Consider the following 18,059-nt stretch of genomic DNA (forward strand, 5'->3'; position numbering starts at 1 on the left):
TTCTCTGGTTTTAAGATGATTATTTTTAAAATTTACTATCAATTCCATACCAAACATATGCAAAATTTCTATATGAAACATATTGACAGTTTAAAAAAAAAAGTTTAAAATTGAACTCTCCCTTTTGATTGAGTAGAAATCTTTACTTCTCCATCTTTCATAACCATGCTTAAAGTATTTCCAGAAAGAAAAATAGTAAAGAATATACCCATTCTTCAAACTGTATGGTCCCATAAATCTGGAATTGACTGAACCAGTATATTCAGAAGACAAATCAGAAAGATGCAGTCAAATGCATTCACTGAAAATATTTTTTAAAGATTGTGAACCAGGTGTGTTATGCATTACCACATTTATGACAGCACATCTGTGATTGTTCACCATTATAACTTACCCCAGTTTTATCACACAAGCGTAAAGTATGAAACGATCCAACAGCAAATAATTCTCCATCTGGAGCCCAGGCAACTGAGGTAATAGGATGCTCATGAGGTTGTGAATTGTACAGAGGACGGCCATAACTATCCCATACCTAAAACAGCAAATTAAAAAATCTTTTATAACACTCACCACATTATTACAGACAAGTTTGTCCTACAGTAAGGTATCAATTAAAGACTCATAAATCATTACTTTATAATAATAGTAATTAAATGTTTTTACTACCACACAAGGGGGAAAAGCTGTATTCTTTAAAACCTATACATCACAAAAAATACTTTATGATAACATAATAATTTTCCAATTTCACCACATCTTTGATTAATTATATAAACTACACACCTTGAGTCCTTTTAAATTTAACAATAAATTTTTGAGATGTTTTTTTGCTTAAATTTTTTTCTCAGTAAGTGCTGTATCAACTTTCCCTACAAGTATTTATTTCAATTAAATTTCCTCTAATTCCAGTTACATTAAATCTTATTCTTTATTATAAATGATTTTGGTCTGAAGCTAAATAAACAATGTTTAATAAGCCAGTAAAAATTATTTTTAAAACTTCAACTGAGTTGATTTAAATATTCAGCAAAACTAGAAGTTGCATTTATGTTGCTACTCATTAAGTCAAATTCTATGGGTCAATGAGAGAGGTCAATGAGAAAGTCAACACTTTAATATATCACTTAAAATTATAAAATATCAATTTGTTGAATTATTATAGTTACAAGATGTAGCTAAAGTGAAGGACTAAAAGCATATTCTTATATGCTAAATACTTTTCACCTAAATTCAATTCTTTCATCCAGGTGATAGATTCAAATGTTACATACCTTATATTTACAATCCTCACCAGCAGATAAAATTAGATCATTGACAGAGTTCCAATCTACTTTTAAAATAATGCCATCATGAGCTTTCCACTATGAGAAAAAAGTAAGATATTAACTATAACTTCAAGAGCACTGAAAAGTTGTTTGCTTTTTTTTTTAATAAAGGACATTTTGCCTAATGATTCTCTTATCCTGTCCTTGGAGATTTCTATCTTTCTTTCATAGCTGTTATGTATAATCTCATTTTCTTGTTTCATTTCTAATTTAAAGTAATGAAAACACTTAGCACTATGACATCCACTATATAGCTTACATCCTTATAAATCTCTTCAGTTGCCTAGACTCCAGATGGAAAATCTCTTGCTGTTGAACTATTTCAAGTTTGACATGTATGTGATAACAGTGTTATGAATCCAAATCTTGCTTTCTTTTATACAGTTTATCCAAAGATAATGCCTTTATTCTTATTTACTAATTTTCTTTTTTTTAACTTTTATTACATGATCATCTTCTTTAGTACTCTGTTCATTCTCCTCTGCATATTTTCCTAAGCTTCATTCTCTTTACCTGAATGTCTCTAGAGTAGTCACTGAACTCTATAAGAAACTGCTACTGCATTTATCATATAACAAAAGGATGTTTTCCACAGATACGTACATATTCTATTATATATATATATATATAGAGAGAGAGAGAGAGAGAAAGAGAATGCCTACATACATATATATATATATGTGTGTGTGTGTGTGTGTGTGTGTCACCCAGAAATTGGCAATCTAGAAAGTAAGCATGGATGCTTTCTTGCTTTTTAAATACAATCCACGTGTCCATTTAGCTATTACCACAAGTAATTAAAAAGCTATCTTTTATCATGTTTAGGCAGACTAATACAACTTAAAAAGAATTAATTTTCCTTGAAGACCATAAGGTACATTTTAATGTCTGAGCCAATTAACTTCACATCAAAGAGTAACCAATGTTAAGGGCTCTATTGACCCTTCCCAACCTATTGTTCTTAATGTACACAGAGTAAAATTAAATTAGGGTCAAATAAGCTCTAAGAAGAAGCAATAATTCATAGCTTGTTTACTGAAGATATATTTTAAAAAGCAGTAATTCACACAATTTACTGCCAACTTAATACAATGTCCTCAAATAAACTACAAGGACAAAAACAACAAAACATAGACACAGATATGGGTATATACAGATACACACACACAGATTCTCAAGAGTCTCATTTCAAAGCTGTAAAAATAAATTTTTGCATATTCAAAAGTTAGGAACAAAATAGGATTTAAACTTTTCTTCTACTATGATTTAGGATTATCAGTTTATATATTACATATATTTATATACTATACATAAGGCATAGACAGTTTTCAATTATATCTCCATGAATTGCACAATCTGTGAAATTCCTTTGAACAGAAGCAAGCTCCTTGAAGGCAGGAACTGTTCTGTTTCACTTTGCATTATGTCACACACGGCATGGTGCTTGGTATATAGTATGTATGCACTACATTTTCACTGAATAAATAAATTTTTAAAAAGTCTCTTCACTATAAAACCAACTTCTGGGTCTCTAGAAGAGTCCCTAGAGCTTTAAAGGAAAATCAGGTATTTACTTTTGAACTGTATTCTACAAGCAAGAATTAATTAAGCGTTCCTTTTGTGGACAATACAAATTTTAATGTGTTTATGCCCAAGGAAAACTGCTGCAGCTTTAGTTTACCAAAAAGAAAAAAAAGAAAATTTGCATTAAGTTACTAATTATACTTCAACTCTTCTTCCACTCTAGCTGAATTTTGACAATGGATACTTTTCTTTCCCTCCACTACATGCTGGCCCATAAGCTCTACTAGACCACTAAACTATAATTTAACTTCCTGAGTTTCATTTATATAAGCCTAATTACAGGTATCTCAATAAATCACATAACTATAAACTAAAGATTCATCTTGCCTGTTTTGCTGTACAATTTCAAAGTAGAGTTTTGGAGTCTGAGTGGTGTGGAAGGAGTTTGACTAAAGGCAGGCAGAACTAGTTCTCTTTTGCAGCTTCTTCTGTTTGCCCAAATTTTTTACCTTAGTTGCCTTAGAGCAAGGACCTGTATCTTCTATTTCTTGTTTGTCGCATAGTTCTTAGCAGAGTGTTCTGCATGCAGTAAAAATTTAAATGCATGTTGACTTTATAAAATATATATAACATAACCTACATAGAAGTTGTAGAAACTCAATACATTTGTAGAAACTCAATATGGAAACTCAATAACATTTCTATCCCCTTACTCCCCAAATCTATTACCTACTCAGCTATTAAATCTGATGCTGCTTCTTAAATCACTTTTATACCCATTGTAGTTGGTCAGTCTCTAACACCAAATCCCTTACTCAAGACCCAGTCATTTCTACATCTTTTTTTTCTGACCTCCTTGGCTCTAATTTATTGGGGGCTGACTAAAAGGTAGAGATGATATAATAACTCATAATAATAACTATAGTAATGAGTACTCTATATTGAGTGCTTACTCTATGCATTCAATATGCTTATTGTATACACTGTCCTATGCACTTTGCAATTTAATTCATTTAATCTTCACAACAATCCTACTAAGTGGGTATTAGCATCACAACTAAGAGATGAGAAAGCTGAGAATCAAAGATATTTTATAACTTGCCTAAAGTTACATTTAGATAAATAAGTGAACATCCTAAAACCATGTGACAAACTCCAAAGCCTATATTTTTATTACCAACACTACACTGTGTCATTATCAAAATAAAATATGATTCTGCATTTTAACAATGAAATCCAACATCAAAATACTGAATATAGGCTTAAGGTTTCCCATTAATTTGTCCTACTCTGACTTAACTGCCACCATTGTTTTGCTTCTATATAACTGGTAAAATTATATATACCTAATTTGTTCTAAACATTACATTTATGACCTCTCCACTCTAAAAATACCAAAGAATGCAATGGTCTTAGAGAAAGCTTAAGTGTATTGAATAGATGATGTTGAAGAGGAGGAGGATGCTAGTTATAATGATAAAAAAAACACAGTCTAAACTTTTAAAGTTTTATGATTTCACCCTGTTTTGTCTTAAATCTACACATGTGAGGCTGATTGTGCTAAATTTAAAGATGCCTGCCATGCCAAATCATGAGACAATTTAGTAACTCTAAACACATTTATGATTTGCTAGAATAATGTAAATTGGATAAGGAGGAAGTAAACCTTGTTAGAAACATAACCAGATATCCCCTATTCTGTAATAAAGGCTAATAAAAACACACACTTAAAAGTCAGACATAAAAAGACCACCCAGAAGAAAGAGACTCCTAAGAAAGTGACCTCTTATTTAGCAGTCCAGCAGGTCCTGATAACAATTTGCAAATACCTGAGAAGTACCTGTAAAACTTTAGCATTTGGTTGAAGAGGTTTAATGATCAGCTGCTTGCCTGCTGTGTAAAGAACCTTTTCTGAATCAGGGCCCCACACTACTGAATATACTGGTGTTCCTGTGAAAAGGAAAAGAAAAAAAAACTGATAAATTTTCATTATTATGCCTTATAATAAAAGAGCTAGTTAAGAGGATCAAAAAAGTGCATATTTTCAGACCACAATGCTATGAAACTGGAAATCAACCACAAGAAAAAATTTGGAAAGGTACCAAATACTTGTGTCACTGTGTCTCAAATACTTGGAGACTGAAGAACATCCTACTAAAGAATGAATGGGCTAACCAAGAAGTTAAAGACAAAATTGAAAAGCATATGGAAGCCAATGAAAATGATAACACCACAATCCAAAACCTCTGGGACACAGCAAAGGCGGTCATAAGAGGAAAGTATATAGCAATCCAGGCCTTCCTAAAGAGGGAAGAAAATCTCAGATACACAACCTAACCTTACGCCTTAAGGAGCTGGAAAAAGAACAGCAAATAAAACCCAAAACCAGCAGAAGACAGGAAATAATAAAGATTAGAGCAAAAATTAATGCTACTGAAACCAAAAAAACAGTAGAACAGATCAATGAAAACAGAAGCTGGTTCTTTGAAAGAATTAACAAAATTGATAAACCACTAGCCAGTTTGATCAAGAAGAAAAAGGAAAGGACCCAAATAAATAAAATCAAGAATGAAAGAGGAGAGATCACAACCAATACAGCAGAAGTAAAAACAATAATAAAGAATACTATGACCAATTATATGCCAATAAAATGGGCAATCTGGAAGAAATGGACAACTTCCTAGAAACATATACACTACCAAAACTGAAACAGGAAGAAATAGAAAATTTGAACAGACCCATAATCAGTAAGGAAATCGAATTAGTAATAAAAAATCTGCCAAGAAACAAGAGTCCAGGGCCAGATGGCTTTCCAGGGGAATTCTACCAATCATTTAAGGAACAGTTAACACCTACTTTCTTGAAGGTGTTCCAAAAAATAGAAATGGAAGGAAAACTTCCAAACTCTTCGTATGAAGCCAGCATTACCTTGATTCCAAAACCAGAGAGAGACCCCACTAAAAAGGAGAACTATAGACCAATTTCCCTGAAGAACATGGATGCAAAAATCCTCAACAAGATATTAGCCAACTGGATCCAACAATATATTAAAAAAATTCTTCACCACGACCAAGTGGGATTTATACCTGGGATGCAGGGCTGGTTCAATATCCGCAAAACATTAACATGATTCATCACATCAGTAAAAGAAAGGACAAGAACCATATGATCCTCTCAACAGATGCAGAGGAAGCATTTGACAAAATACAGCATCCTTTCTTAAAAAAAGCCCTCAAGAAAGTAGGGATAGAAGGATCATACCTTGAGATAATAAAAGCCATATATGAACAACCCAACACTAATATCACCCTCAATGGGGAAAAACTGACAGCTTTCCCCCTAAGGTCAGGTCCACTCTCGCCACTGTTATTCAACATAGTATTGGAAGTCTTAGCCTCTGCAATCAGACAACACAAAGAAATAAAAGGCATCCAAATCGGCCAGGAGGAGGTCAGACTTTTACTCTTCGCAGATGACATGATACTCTGTATGGAAAACCCAAAAGATTCCACCAAAAAACTGCTAGAATTGATTCATGAATTCAGCAAAGTTGCAGTATATAAAATCAATTCACAGAAATCAGTTGCATTCCTATACACCAACAATGAAGCAACAGAAGGAGAAATCTAGGAATTGATCCCATTTACAGTTGCACAAAAAACCATAAAATACCTAGGAATAAATCTAACCAAAGAGGTGAAAAATCTATACACTGAAAACTATAGAAACTTTATGGAAGAAATTGAAGAAGACACAAAAAAATGGAAAAAGAGTCCATGCTCCTGGAGAGGAAGAACAAATACTGTTAAAATGTCGATACTACCCAAAGCAATCTACATACATATTCCATGCAATCCCTATCAAAATAACACCAGCATTCTTCACAGAACTAGAACAAATAATCCTAAAATTTGTATGGAACCAGAAAAGACCCCCAATAGCCAAAGCAATCTTGAAAAAGAAAACCAAAGCAGGAGGCATACAAGCTGTAATCATCAAGACAGTATGGTACTGGCACAAGAACAGACACTCAGATCAATGGACCAGAATAGAGAACCCAGAAATGGACCCACAAACGTATGGCCAACTAATCTTTGACAAAGCAGGAAAGAATATCCAATGGAATAAAGACAGTCTCTTCAGCAAATGGTGCTGGGAAAACTGGACAGTGGCATGCAGAAGAATGAACCTGGACCACTTTCTTACACCATACACAAAAATAAAGTCAAAATGGATGAACAACCTCAATGTAAGACAGGAAGCCATCAAAATCCTCGAGGAGAAAGCAGGCAAAAACCTCTTTGATCTTGGCCGCAGCAACTTCTTACTCAACACGCCTCCAGAGGGAAGAGAAACAAAAGCAAAAATGAACTACTGGGACCTCATCAAAATAAAAAGCTTCTGCACAGCAAAGGAAACAATCAGCAAAACTAAAAGGCAACTGACAGAATGGGAGAAGATATTTGCAAATGACATAACAGATAAAGGTTCAGTATCCAAAATCTATAAAGAATTTACCAAACTCAATACCCAAAAAACAAATAATCCAGTGAAGAAATGGGCAAAGACATGAATAGACACTTCTCCAAAGGAGACATCCAGATTTCCAACCGACACATGAAAAAATGCTCAACATCACTTGTCATCAGGGAAATACAAATCAAAACCACAATGAGATACCACCTTACACCTGTCAGAACGGCTAACATTAACAACTTAGGCAACAACAGATGTTGGCAAGGATGTGGAGAAAGAGGATCTCTTTTGCATTATTGGTAGTAATGCAAGCTAGTGCAGCCACTCTGGAAAACAGTATGGAGGTTCCTCAAAAAATTAAAAATACACCTACCCTACGACCCAGCAATTGCACTACTAGGCATTTATCCACGGGATACAGGTGTGCTGTTTCAAAGGGACACATGCACCCCCATGTTTGTAGCAGCAGTATCAACAATAGCCAAAGTATGGAAAGAGCTCAAATGTCCATCGATGGATGAATGGATAAGGAAAATGTGGTATATATACACAATGGAGTGTTACTCAGCAATCAAAAAGAATGAAATCTTGCCATTTGCAACTACGTGGATGGAACTGGAGGGTGTTATACTAAGTGAAATTAGTCAGAGAAAGACAAAAATCATATGACTTCATTCATATGAGGACTTTAAGAGACAAAAGAGATGAACATAAGGGAAGGGAAACAAAAATAATATAAAAACAGGGAGGGGAACAAAGCAGAAAAGACTCATAAATATGTAGAACAAACTGAGGGTTGCTGGAGGGGTTGTGGGAGGGGGGATGGGCTAAATGGGTAAGGGGCATTAAGCAATCTACTCCTGAAATCATTGTTGCAGTATATGCTAATTTGTATGTAAATTTTAAAAAATAAAAAACAAAATTCTGACTCAGTTACCTATCCATTAGGAAAGTGAATGAAGGTGAACAATTAATCTATGAAATATTAATCCTACTATATTTCTAAAGCCAAGCTTTTAAAATATTGTCTGGAACTCCTAAGTCAGACTATTGTAGCAGTTGGCTTTCTGTGAATGAATAAATGAATCTTTCTGTAATTTACATTTTCACTAAAATGAAATCTGAATCTGAGGATTTATGGGCAATCAATAAGATTTAACTGTTTATTTAAATGCAAACCCAACTGATGCTAATCAACAGGGAGTGATCAGTAATTAACAGGGAGTAAATTTCAGTAAGATAAATGTTTGTGTTCAAGTGGCACCCTACTTCCTTTATGCCATTTTCTTCCTAATCAGAATATAATTCAGCTGTAAGTCTCAGTGGTTTAAGGGATTTAGAAAATCTAGTTTAGACCTAATCCAAAAAAAAAAAAAACACCATAAAGTATGCCTTCTATTTATTGAGTTTTATATTGGGTCTTAATATGCTATTCAATCTATGACATCCAGGATTGTTCTCTATCAGAGGAACCTACAGATGGCCAACCTCAGAAGGCACTTCTTCGGTACTTGGTAAGTATGTTCTCTTGTAATATTCTCTGGAAGTAGCCAGGAGCTGACCTGGCTGGGCTTCACAAGTAAATCTCCAAATGAGCAGAATTCCTCTCTAATAAATTTCTCAGAAAATGTAAATCAAAATTTGAGATATTTCAAATGTGGTTCTTGATGATTACTGGAAGGGAATAGGGGCGGAAAGATTATTTGATACAATGAGAAATATAGGTACCTTCTTTATTCCCAGTATTATAGTTGTAATTATTGTTCAAAAAAAGTAACTTAATATGTTTTAATTAAAGATCATCATGAATATATTCAGTAAAATTACACTTTCCTGGGGTGTTTACTAAACTATGACAAACATCTATCCTCAAGGAAATAATTCAGTAAATACAACTCCCATTGAGTTATACAGGATGTGACTCTAGCACTTTAGTTTGGTAAAAGGCACAGTTGGGGTATAGGATGAGGAGCTATGGACGCTTTTGTCCTCTTTAACATTGAATCTGTTGCCTCATTAAATCAGCTGTGTCACCATTTCCTTGCTTATAAATCTTACAAATCTTCAGAATTCTTATCTTCCGTGTTGGAACTTAGTGATTATTCACTTCCTGTTTAAAAAATATTTTTAAACAATAATACTGTTTAAAAAACAGATATAATAATGTATTGTATAAAACAAAATAAGCTTATAGAGGAAAAGTTAAGCAATTCCTTTGTAATACATGAGGCTTTTAATCACATTTGTTCAATCAGAACACAAATATAGGGTTATGATAGGTAAGATTAATAGCCAAGTCTCATTAGTTAAATCTTCTTAACCACCAATATTCAAAATGGGTATAACATCAAGAACTAAGAGAAGTCTTCGTTTTATTCAGCTCTTATATTTATAATAAAATGTTAAGTGTAAAACTAGTATATTCATGAAAGTTTTCTTTCCCAAAAGGAGACATACAATACAATTTCCAATTTGGGTAGTTCGGATAAAGATTATTACTGAAAGTAGATAAATTAGCTTCATAAAGAAAATTATGGTTTCTATTATGATGAAATCTATCCCACTTGCACTTCAAACAAATCTGTAATATTTAAAATGTTTTTTAAAAAATATCCTTATTAAAGCATTGACTTACTCCCAGAGCCACACTTCACTTCGCAAAGTCAGTATGAAAATAACAAATATAGTCTTCAGGTTGAGTAAGTTTACTATAAAAAGTTTAGCAAAATATGTAATAAGATGTTATTAATTCAAACATTAACAAAAAAATGGACAAAAAAACAAAAGTAGTTTCAGAAGAATTAAATAATTTCTTGCTTTTTATATTGGGAATTTTCATTTATGCTCCATTTCAGTTAAGACACTCAAAAAGATCTTGTTTTTCTGACTTTGTACACTAAGATCACATGACCCTTTTGACATTTTTTAAGAAACCACATGCACCTGGGGTTGTGTTAAATGTCAGACCCTTATCTCTCTGTAAAACAAATTATCTAAATTCTTTCAACCTGTTGAAGGCATTTTAAACCACAGAAGAGGAGACAAAAATGTATTTCGATTGTTTTAAGGAAGTGCATGGTCAAATATACCATGTTTTTCACACTCATACTAAAAAGTAGCCCCTAAAATGTTGTTTTTGTATGTTTTTAAGAATGCTTTGAAACAAACTCTTCACTACTACACTGAAGAATTAGCTATCTTTGCCTTCAATGTAATATAGGTCTACATTGGGTATAAGTAAAGTACTCAGAGCAGAGTCTGATACTATATAAGCACTATCTGTTAGCTACTACTACTAGAAATTACTTTGTAACACAATAAACAACCAGCTGTTTATTGTGTTGTTCATGATAGTAAGAACTCAATGTTTTGGGGTTGCCAAATCATTAAGAATTAGAACACCAAGAATTATTCCTCTTTCATTCTACTTGTAGGGACATATACTAACAATAAATCAAGTGGGATTTATTCCACACAAAAGCAACTTTTGGGTTATATATGTCACTGGGTCGGTACAGAGAAAAAGCTTAAATGAATGCATTTGCATCTTTAGTTTCTAGCCTCAGCTACCTCTCCCTTGGGGATGGCAACTTCCCCTATAGCTTCATCTTTCACCTTTCCGAAACTGACTCTCACTTTAATATTTCAGCCTTTACCTCTGAGCTCTAACACAATATTTCCACTTGCCCTGAAGACTTCAAACTCTACATATTCAAAACTATTATCCTTCCACACTAACCCCTCATTTATTCTTCTGTCTGTATTTTTTCCCTTTTACAAGATATCCATTCCTCTCAGCCACTAAGAACTATTCACTTTTTTCAACTACTATCATCGCTGCCTCTGTTCAAGCCTTATTGCACACTAGCATAGAACATTCCAATAACCTCCGTACTGGTCACCCCAATTTATTTTATTTTTTGGTTATTATTATTTTTAATTTTTCTGAATGTAGTTGACACAGTGTTACATTAGTTTCAGGTGTACAACACAGTGATTCAATTTCTCTATATGTTATGCTATGTTCACCACAAGCATAGCTGCCATTTGTCATCAAACAACACTATTACAATATCGTTGACTATATTCCCTATATTGTGCCTTTTATTCCTGTGACTTATTCACTCCATAATGGGAAGCCTATTATCTCCCACTCCCCTTCCCCCATTTTTCCCATCCCCTCACCCCCTTCCCTCTAGCAACCAACTTAGCATAATACCCTTTAGGTCCACCCATGTTGTCTCAAATGACAAGACTTCACCTTTTTTATGGCTGTGTAATATTCCATTGTACATATATACCACATTTTCCTTATCCATTCATCTATCAATGGACGCTTAGGTTGCTTCTGTATCTTGGCTATTGTAAATGATGCTGCACAGGGGAGCATATATCTTTCTGAATTAGTTTTTTTGTTTTCCTTGGGTAAATACCCAGTAGTTGAACTACTGTATCATATGGTATTTCTATTTTTTAATTATTTTTAATTTTTTTAATGTTTTATTTATTTGAGAGAGAGAGAGAGAGAGAGAGAGAGAGAGAGAGAGAGAGAGTTTGAGTGGGGGAGGGGCAGAGAGAGAGGGAGACACAGAATCCAAAGCAGGCTTCAGGCTCCGAGCTGTCAGCACAGAGCCTGACGCGGGGCTCGAACCCACAAACGGCGAGATCATGACCTCAGCTGAAGTCAAACACCCAAGCAACTGAGCCACCCAGGTGCCCTTATTATTATTTTTTATTTTAGAGAGAGCAAGAAAAGGAGTTGGGGTGGGGGGAGGGAAGAGAGAGAGAGAGAGAGAGAGAGAGAGAGAGAGAGAGAGAGAGAATCTCAAGCAGACTCCATGCTCAGCACAGAGCCTGATGCAGGGCTCAAACCCACGACCCTGGGATCATGACCTGAACAAAAATCAACAGTCAGATGCTCAACCGACGGAGCCAGCCAGGTGTCCCTATTTCTATTTTTAAGAGGAACCTCCATACTGCTTCCCACAGTGGCTATACTTACATTCCCACCAATAGTGCATGAGGATTTCTTGTTCCTTACATCCTCACCAACACTTGTTGTTTCTTTTCTTCTTTATTTTAGCCATTCTGACAGATGTAAGGTGATATCCCATTGCGGCTTTGAATTGCATTTCCCTAATGGACAGTGATGGGAAGCATCTTTTCATGTGTCTCTTGCTGGCCACCCCATTTAATCTCTATTTCCTCTCATTTATCCTACCTATTACTGCTAAGGTTATGTTCCTAACAGATAGTCTTTATCTCTTATTCTTTTGCTTATTTTTTTTAAGGTTTTGTATTCTGATAAAATAAGATCAAAACTGCTTCATTTAGCATCCAAGACCATCAATGTCTTGGTCCCTCTAGCAACACTATCCCTCATACAGCCTACCCCTGGCCCAAGGGGTCTGTTCACATTCACCTGACTTCCATGCTTTATGCTATTCTGCTTCTATACCTTTGATCATCTAACTTCCTCCACAGCCCCACTCCATTGCCATTTTTTTTTTCTGTTTCGATAGCTTTATTGGAACATGGTGGTAACACAGAACATGGATTTGGGGCCCATCGCAGACACTCCTCCTCTAGACAGCAAGTGCCCCACGTCTCCAGCCAGCAGAGGCTCTAGAAAGCCTCCAGAAGGGTGGGGGCAGCTCAGAGACAGACCCGAAGGAGGCCCCTGCAGTGGCAGGTGGTATGTGGGCACGATGGGTTGGAGCCCTGACCAGCTGAGACCGTGATCAGCCAGACCAGTCTTATGGCTCCAACTACTTGGCCATGACTTAGAGATCCACCTGCCTTAGACTCCCAAGGAAACTTGAGGAGGGGATTCTGGGGCTTCCAGATGGAATCCAGACAAGAAATTGAGCATCTCTGAGGGCCACTGGGGCAAATCAGCCCTACTCCATTGCCAACAAGCCCATTTACTTCCCTAATTTATTCATCCTTCAAAGCCCAATCAAAATATATTCTAGAGGCACCTGTGTGACTCAGTCAGTTAAGTGTCCAACTCTTGATAGCTCAGGTCTTGATCTCAGGGTTGTGAGTTCAAGCTCTGCATTGGGTTCCACACTTAACGTGAAGCCTACTTAAAAAAAAGCGGAGGGGCACCTGGATGGCTCAGTTGGTTAAGCGTCCCACACTTGGTTTCTGCTTAGGTCATGATCTCACAGTTTGTGAGTTTGAGCCCCACGTTGGGCTCCACACTGACAGCGTGGAGCCTGCTTGGGATTCTCTCCCTCCCTCTCTGTCTGCCCCTCCCCTGCTTGGTCACTCTCTCTCTCTCTCAAAATAAAAAAACTAAACATTGAAAAAAAATTTTTTTTTAAGATATTCCAGGAATATTTGCCAGGAAGCCTTTCTGATACTTTCTTTCCTCCCCAAAGCATTCATCTCTGTCTTCCTGTCCTCTCACAGCATCCTGCATTGTGTAACAGTTATTTATATTTCCAGTTTACCTCCTGTACTAAATTCATTATAGATAGATTCCATTTTTGTCATTCCATTCTTCCATTTGAATATAATATAGGAGGAATGTCCTCAAAGGTTTGCAGTATTACTCTATTCCAATTGTAGCCTATAATTAAAATATACAATGTAAGACAAGATATGGTTTAATTATAATTATCATTGGCCCATACATTATTTTTCTCTAATAAGGAAAAATGACTCCTCCTAGGTACCAGTAAGAATTGTTTCTAGGGGCGCCTGGGTGGCGCAGTCGGTTAAGCGTCCGACTTCAGCCAGGTCACGATCTCGCGGTCCGTGAGTTCGAGCCCCGCGTCAGGCTCTGGGCCGATGGCTCGGAGCCTGGAGCCTGTTTCCGATTCTGTGTCTCCCTCTCTCTCTGCCCCTCCCCCGTTCATGCTCTGTCTCTCTCTGTCCCAAAAATAAATTAAAAACGTTGAAAAAAAAAAATTAAAAAAAAAAAAAAAAAAAGAATTGTTTCTAAACTAAGTCACATTTAAAAAAAAAAAACAAACCTTTAGAATTAATGCTTTTTCTGTATTAGAGAAAAAGGTGATGACTACGACTTTTTCTATGGGTACATCTGGCTCCAGTCATTAAGAAATGAATTCAGAATTTTTTCTATTCATCAAAAATAAATACAATTAACATAAACATGTAGTAAAAATCACAAAGATGCTTTCAACATTGTTTGCTGAATTCCAAGTTTTATGATAACTCAGGTTTGTGTTATTTCATTTTCGTACCAAAATTTCCAGTTTTTATCCTAAAAGGAGGCTGGAGTCCCTGACCCCACCTACTTTGGCCTCCTTACTCGTGCCTTCAGCATCCAGCTCTCAGTAGTTCATAGTTCAGGTTTATAATCACCCTCAAAACTTGTAATCTCTAATAAATCAAATATACCTTATAAATAACCTGATATTTTTCCTTCAATGTTGTTATGACTTAATTTTTCCAATGATTTTTCCCAGAGATAAAATGGGAAAAGTCTATGCCTTATTAGGAAAGTGTGGGTGGCACCAATGATCAAAAACTCAAAAATTAGATGCATAGTTCTACAGTAAATCTGTAATTCTTAATCTAAAAAAAAAGATATGATTATTCAGTTGAAATACCAATAAGTTAACCAAAATAAGAAAATCTATATAATTTATTTTTGCTAATTAATTTCATAATTAATATAAACCTTGAGTGAGGAAAATAAATAAGATTCAAATAAGATAAAAATGATCAGCCCTTTCACAGCCATTTGATGTTAAGAAAATTATAGCTGGGGTGCCTGGGTGGCTCAGTCGGTTAAGCGACCGACTTCAGCTCAGGTCATGATCTCACAGTCCGTGGGTTCAAGCCCCGTGTCGGGCTCTGTGCTGACAGCTCAGAGCCTGGAGCCTGCTTCAGATTCTTTATCTCCTGTCTCTCTGCCCCTCCCCTGCTCATGCTCTGTCTCTCTCTGCCTCAAAAATAAATGAAAATATTGAAAGAAAGAAAGAAAGAAAGAAAGAAAGAAAGAAAGAAAGAAAGAAAGAAAGAAAGAAAGAAAGAAAATTATAGCTATTTGGAATGTCAATGGAAAATATATTACATGATATGATGAATATATAATAAATACTATATTATATGACCTAAGCAGTATTTTCGCTTTTAAGAGAAATCTATTTACCCATCTATCTGGAGGAAGAAAAAAAAAAAGGAGTACTACCTATCCCTATCTAAAATAAATATCATACACAAAAACTAACTCAAAATGGATCATAGACCTAAATGTAAACACGAAAACTATAACACTCTTAGAAGAAAATATAGATGTAAATCTTCATGAATTCAAGACAGAAGACCAAATTTGTATGTGAAATGTCCTGATTTTAATATCGATCCTGTACCATTCTAGTGTGCCAGATTCAGCCCATAGACCACCTGTTTGTGACTCAGATTTATAAAACGCCCTTAATTTATAAACATATTATGCTTCCAAGTTGCCATTGCAAATTTGGGAACTCTGAATATATTTCTCCATAAAAGTAAAATAAGAGGCAATTTGGTTTCCAGATCCATTACACAGGTAAACCATCGTACCAAACTAATAGTACTATGTCAACAATCCTCCATGATTAACATTGTTTATATTAAAAAATATATTCTAACTTTCAACTTTAGACTTCAGAAAGTCCAAAATGGTAAATGCAAGGGCAGTAGAAGGGCAGGAGATGATTGGGAAGAATTTAAGAAAACAAATAAGTAACCTTACAGGGCTACTAGTGAAGAAGGGTCTTAGACAAGAATTCCAGTTGCTATAATGGGTAGTGAAAGAAACTTTTGGAATTTCTCTAAATATCTGTGGCTTCTGTAAACAACAAATTTAATAAGAGAGAAAAGAAAGGAAAAAAGGACGTGTCTCAGCAGCAGCAACAGCTGAAAAGAACCATAGCCCCAGCTCCGAGGGGGCAATAATTTCTAGAAGAATTCTGTCAGTTGCTTATAAGTCAGACATCATATAGTGAGAATGCCAAATAATTAGCCCTAACAAAAATTATAAAGCCAAAAATAAATCCCCATTCTTACTAAAAAATCTAAATAAAATTTATTTTCTAGAGGTACATTTTATTGCTAAAGTAAGAATGGATTGACATTTTTTCCTAACTAAAATTCACCCATATATGTTTCTATGAACTCTGAATTTTCTATTCATGGATAAATATTCTATTTGGAGATTATCTGTAGCAAATATTTAACCTCAGGAGATAACCATTACCTAGTATTTATGATTACCTAAATAACTACTACCTATTATTTATGGTGGCCCCTTGCTAAAATTTGGTTAATGTGCAGCTAAGGAAATGTAACTATTTTAACACTATTCTAAGAGTACACATGACTTAAAAAATTAAATCTGGAAATTTTTGGAAGTCATTAACTGGAGATACCTCACAATATGACTTTATCATATAATTCTAAAGAATTATCTACAACCTGTCTCTAAAGATCAGCTGATATGTGTTCAGATCAACATTAAAACTGCTTTACTATTACTAGATAAAATCTAATTAGGAAAATAAATCTGCTACATGCACACACACACACACACCGCACACACACAAAATCCCAACGGGAATGACCACTGGATTGATTTTATGGGCACTTCTTTCCAATTAACATAGAAAACTAAGATGTTGCTCCAAGTACTTGTAGTTTACCAAGTTTTGAATCATCAAGGTATCTGCTCCCTTCCATGAGTAGACACCAAATGTAGAATACAATTTAGAAAGGATGATAATATTATGAGCTTATTAGGACTTTTTAAGTTCGGAGATACTTTCAATGTTTTCTATTACTATTATTTACTTAAATAGACACCCAATCCTATTCCAGGTAGTATATGCTCATAAGGCCTCAGAATTATTTTTAAAAGAATCATTAGCCTTTAACTGCATTTATATAGATTGACTAAAAAAGCTAGGGCACCAGGGTGGCTCAGTCGGTTAAGCGTCCGACTTCAGCTCAGGTCATGACCTCACGGTCCATGAGTTCAAGCCCCAGAGCCTGCTTCTGGATTCTTTGTCTCCCTCTCTCTCTGCCCCTCCCCCACTCGTGCTTTATCTCACATCTCTCTCCCTCTCTCAAAAATAAATAAACATTAAAAAAAATTTTTTTAAAGAAAAGAAAAAGCCCTTGAGTGTTTCTTCTATTTCTTGGCTCAAATAATACAGTTATCATGGCCTATCAGGCAACATGGAAAATAAGAGGAAAAAGTGTAAACAGAAATAAGAGATTTCAGGTTTGAACTCAACCTAAATCTGTCTTAAGAACTATAATAGTCTGTTTTTAAAAGAAACTGTTAAGACATCTTAATTGATTATTATATGTACCTTGCTGAGCTAAAGTTGATCTTAGCATCCCAGTCTTTGACCAGATTTTTATTTGTCCATCTTCTCCAGCTATAAAGAGAGAATAATAATTGATATTTTCATCTATAGAAAACAAATTTAAACATTAAATGTGCATATAAAAATCAATATATCATATTAACACATATTTAAAATTCGGATACAATTTACTCATTAAATGACAGTGTTTCATAACTATAAAATTTAATTGAAGTTACTCTGAAACAATTTTATCAGAGTAAGCCCAACTTCCATGCCCAAAATTTTTATTTTTTTCCTTTAATCTTAGAAGACTTATGAAAATATTATTCAAATAATACTTTCATTTTCACTGAAATCTCCACCCTACAATTCTAAGAAAAGTGCCTTCAGTGCAAAAGAAGGG

At 34.9% G+C, this 18,059-nt stretch overlaps 1 protein-coding gene across 3 annotated transcripts in view; it reads right to left on the reverse strand.

The window, feature by feature from the left end:
- IFT80 (intraflagellar transport 80) overlaps window positions 1–18,059 on the reverse strand; it is a 133,883-nt gene that overhangs the window by 86,947 nt on the left and 28,877 nt on the right. Inside the window, exons 3-7 of one of the 3 annotated variants that reach the window (XM_058730352.1) lie at window positions 17,657–17,725; window positions 13,784–13,902; window positions 4,690–4,799; window positions 1,272–1,361; window positions 395–532 (exon numbers count right to left, since the gene is read on the reverse strand). In XM_058730352.1, the coding sequence (XP_058586335.1) occupies window positions 395–532; window positions 1,272–1,361; window positions 4,690–4,799; window positions 13,784–13,826 (381 nt within the window). In that variant the 5' untranslated portion in view covers window positions 13,827–13,902; window positions 17,657–17,725. The remainder of the gene's footprint in view (window positions 1–394; window positions 533–1,271; window positions 1,362–4,689; window positions 4,800–13,783; window positions 13,903–17,656; window positions 17,726–18,059) is intronic. The other 2 variants (XM_058730350.1, XM_058730351.1) reach the window with 2 other exon arrangements.

Source organism: Neofelis nebulosa, chromosome 5, assembly GCF_028018385.1.
Source record: "Neofelis nebulosa isolate mNeoNeb1 chromosome 5, mNeoNeb1.pri, whole genome shotgun sequence".
NCBI lineage: Eukaryota > Metazoa > Chordata > Mammalia > Carnivora > Felidae > Neofelis > Neofelis nebulosa.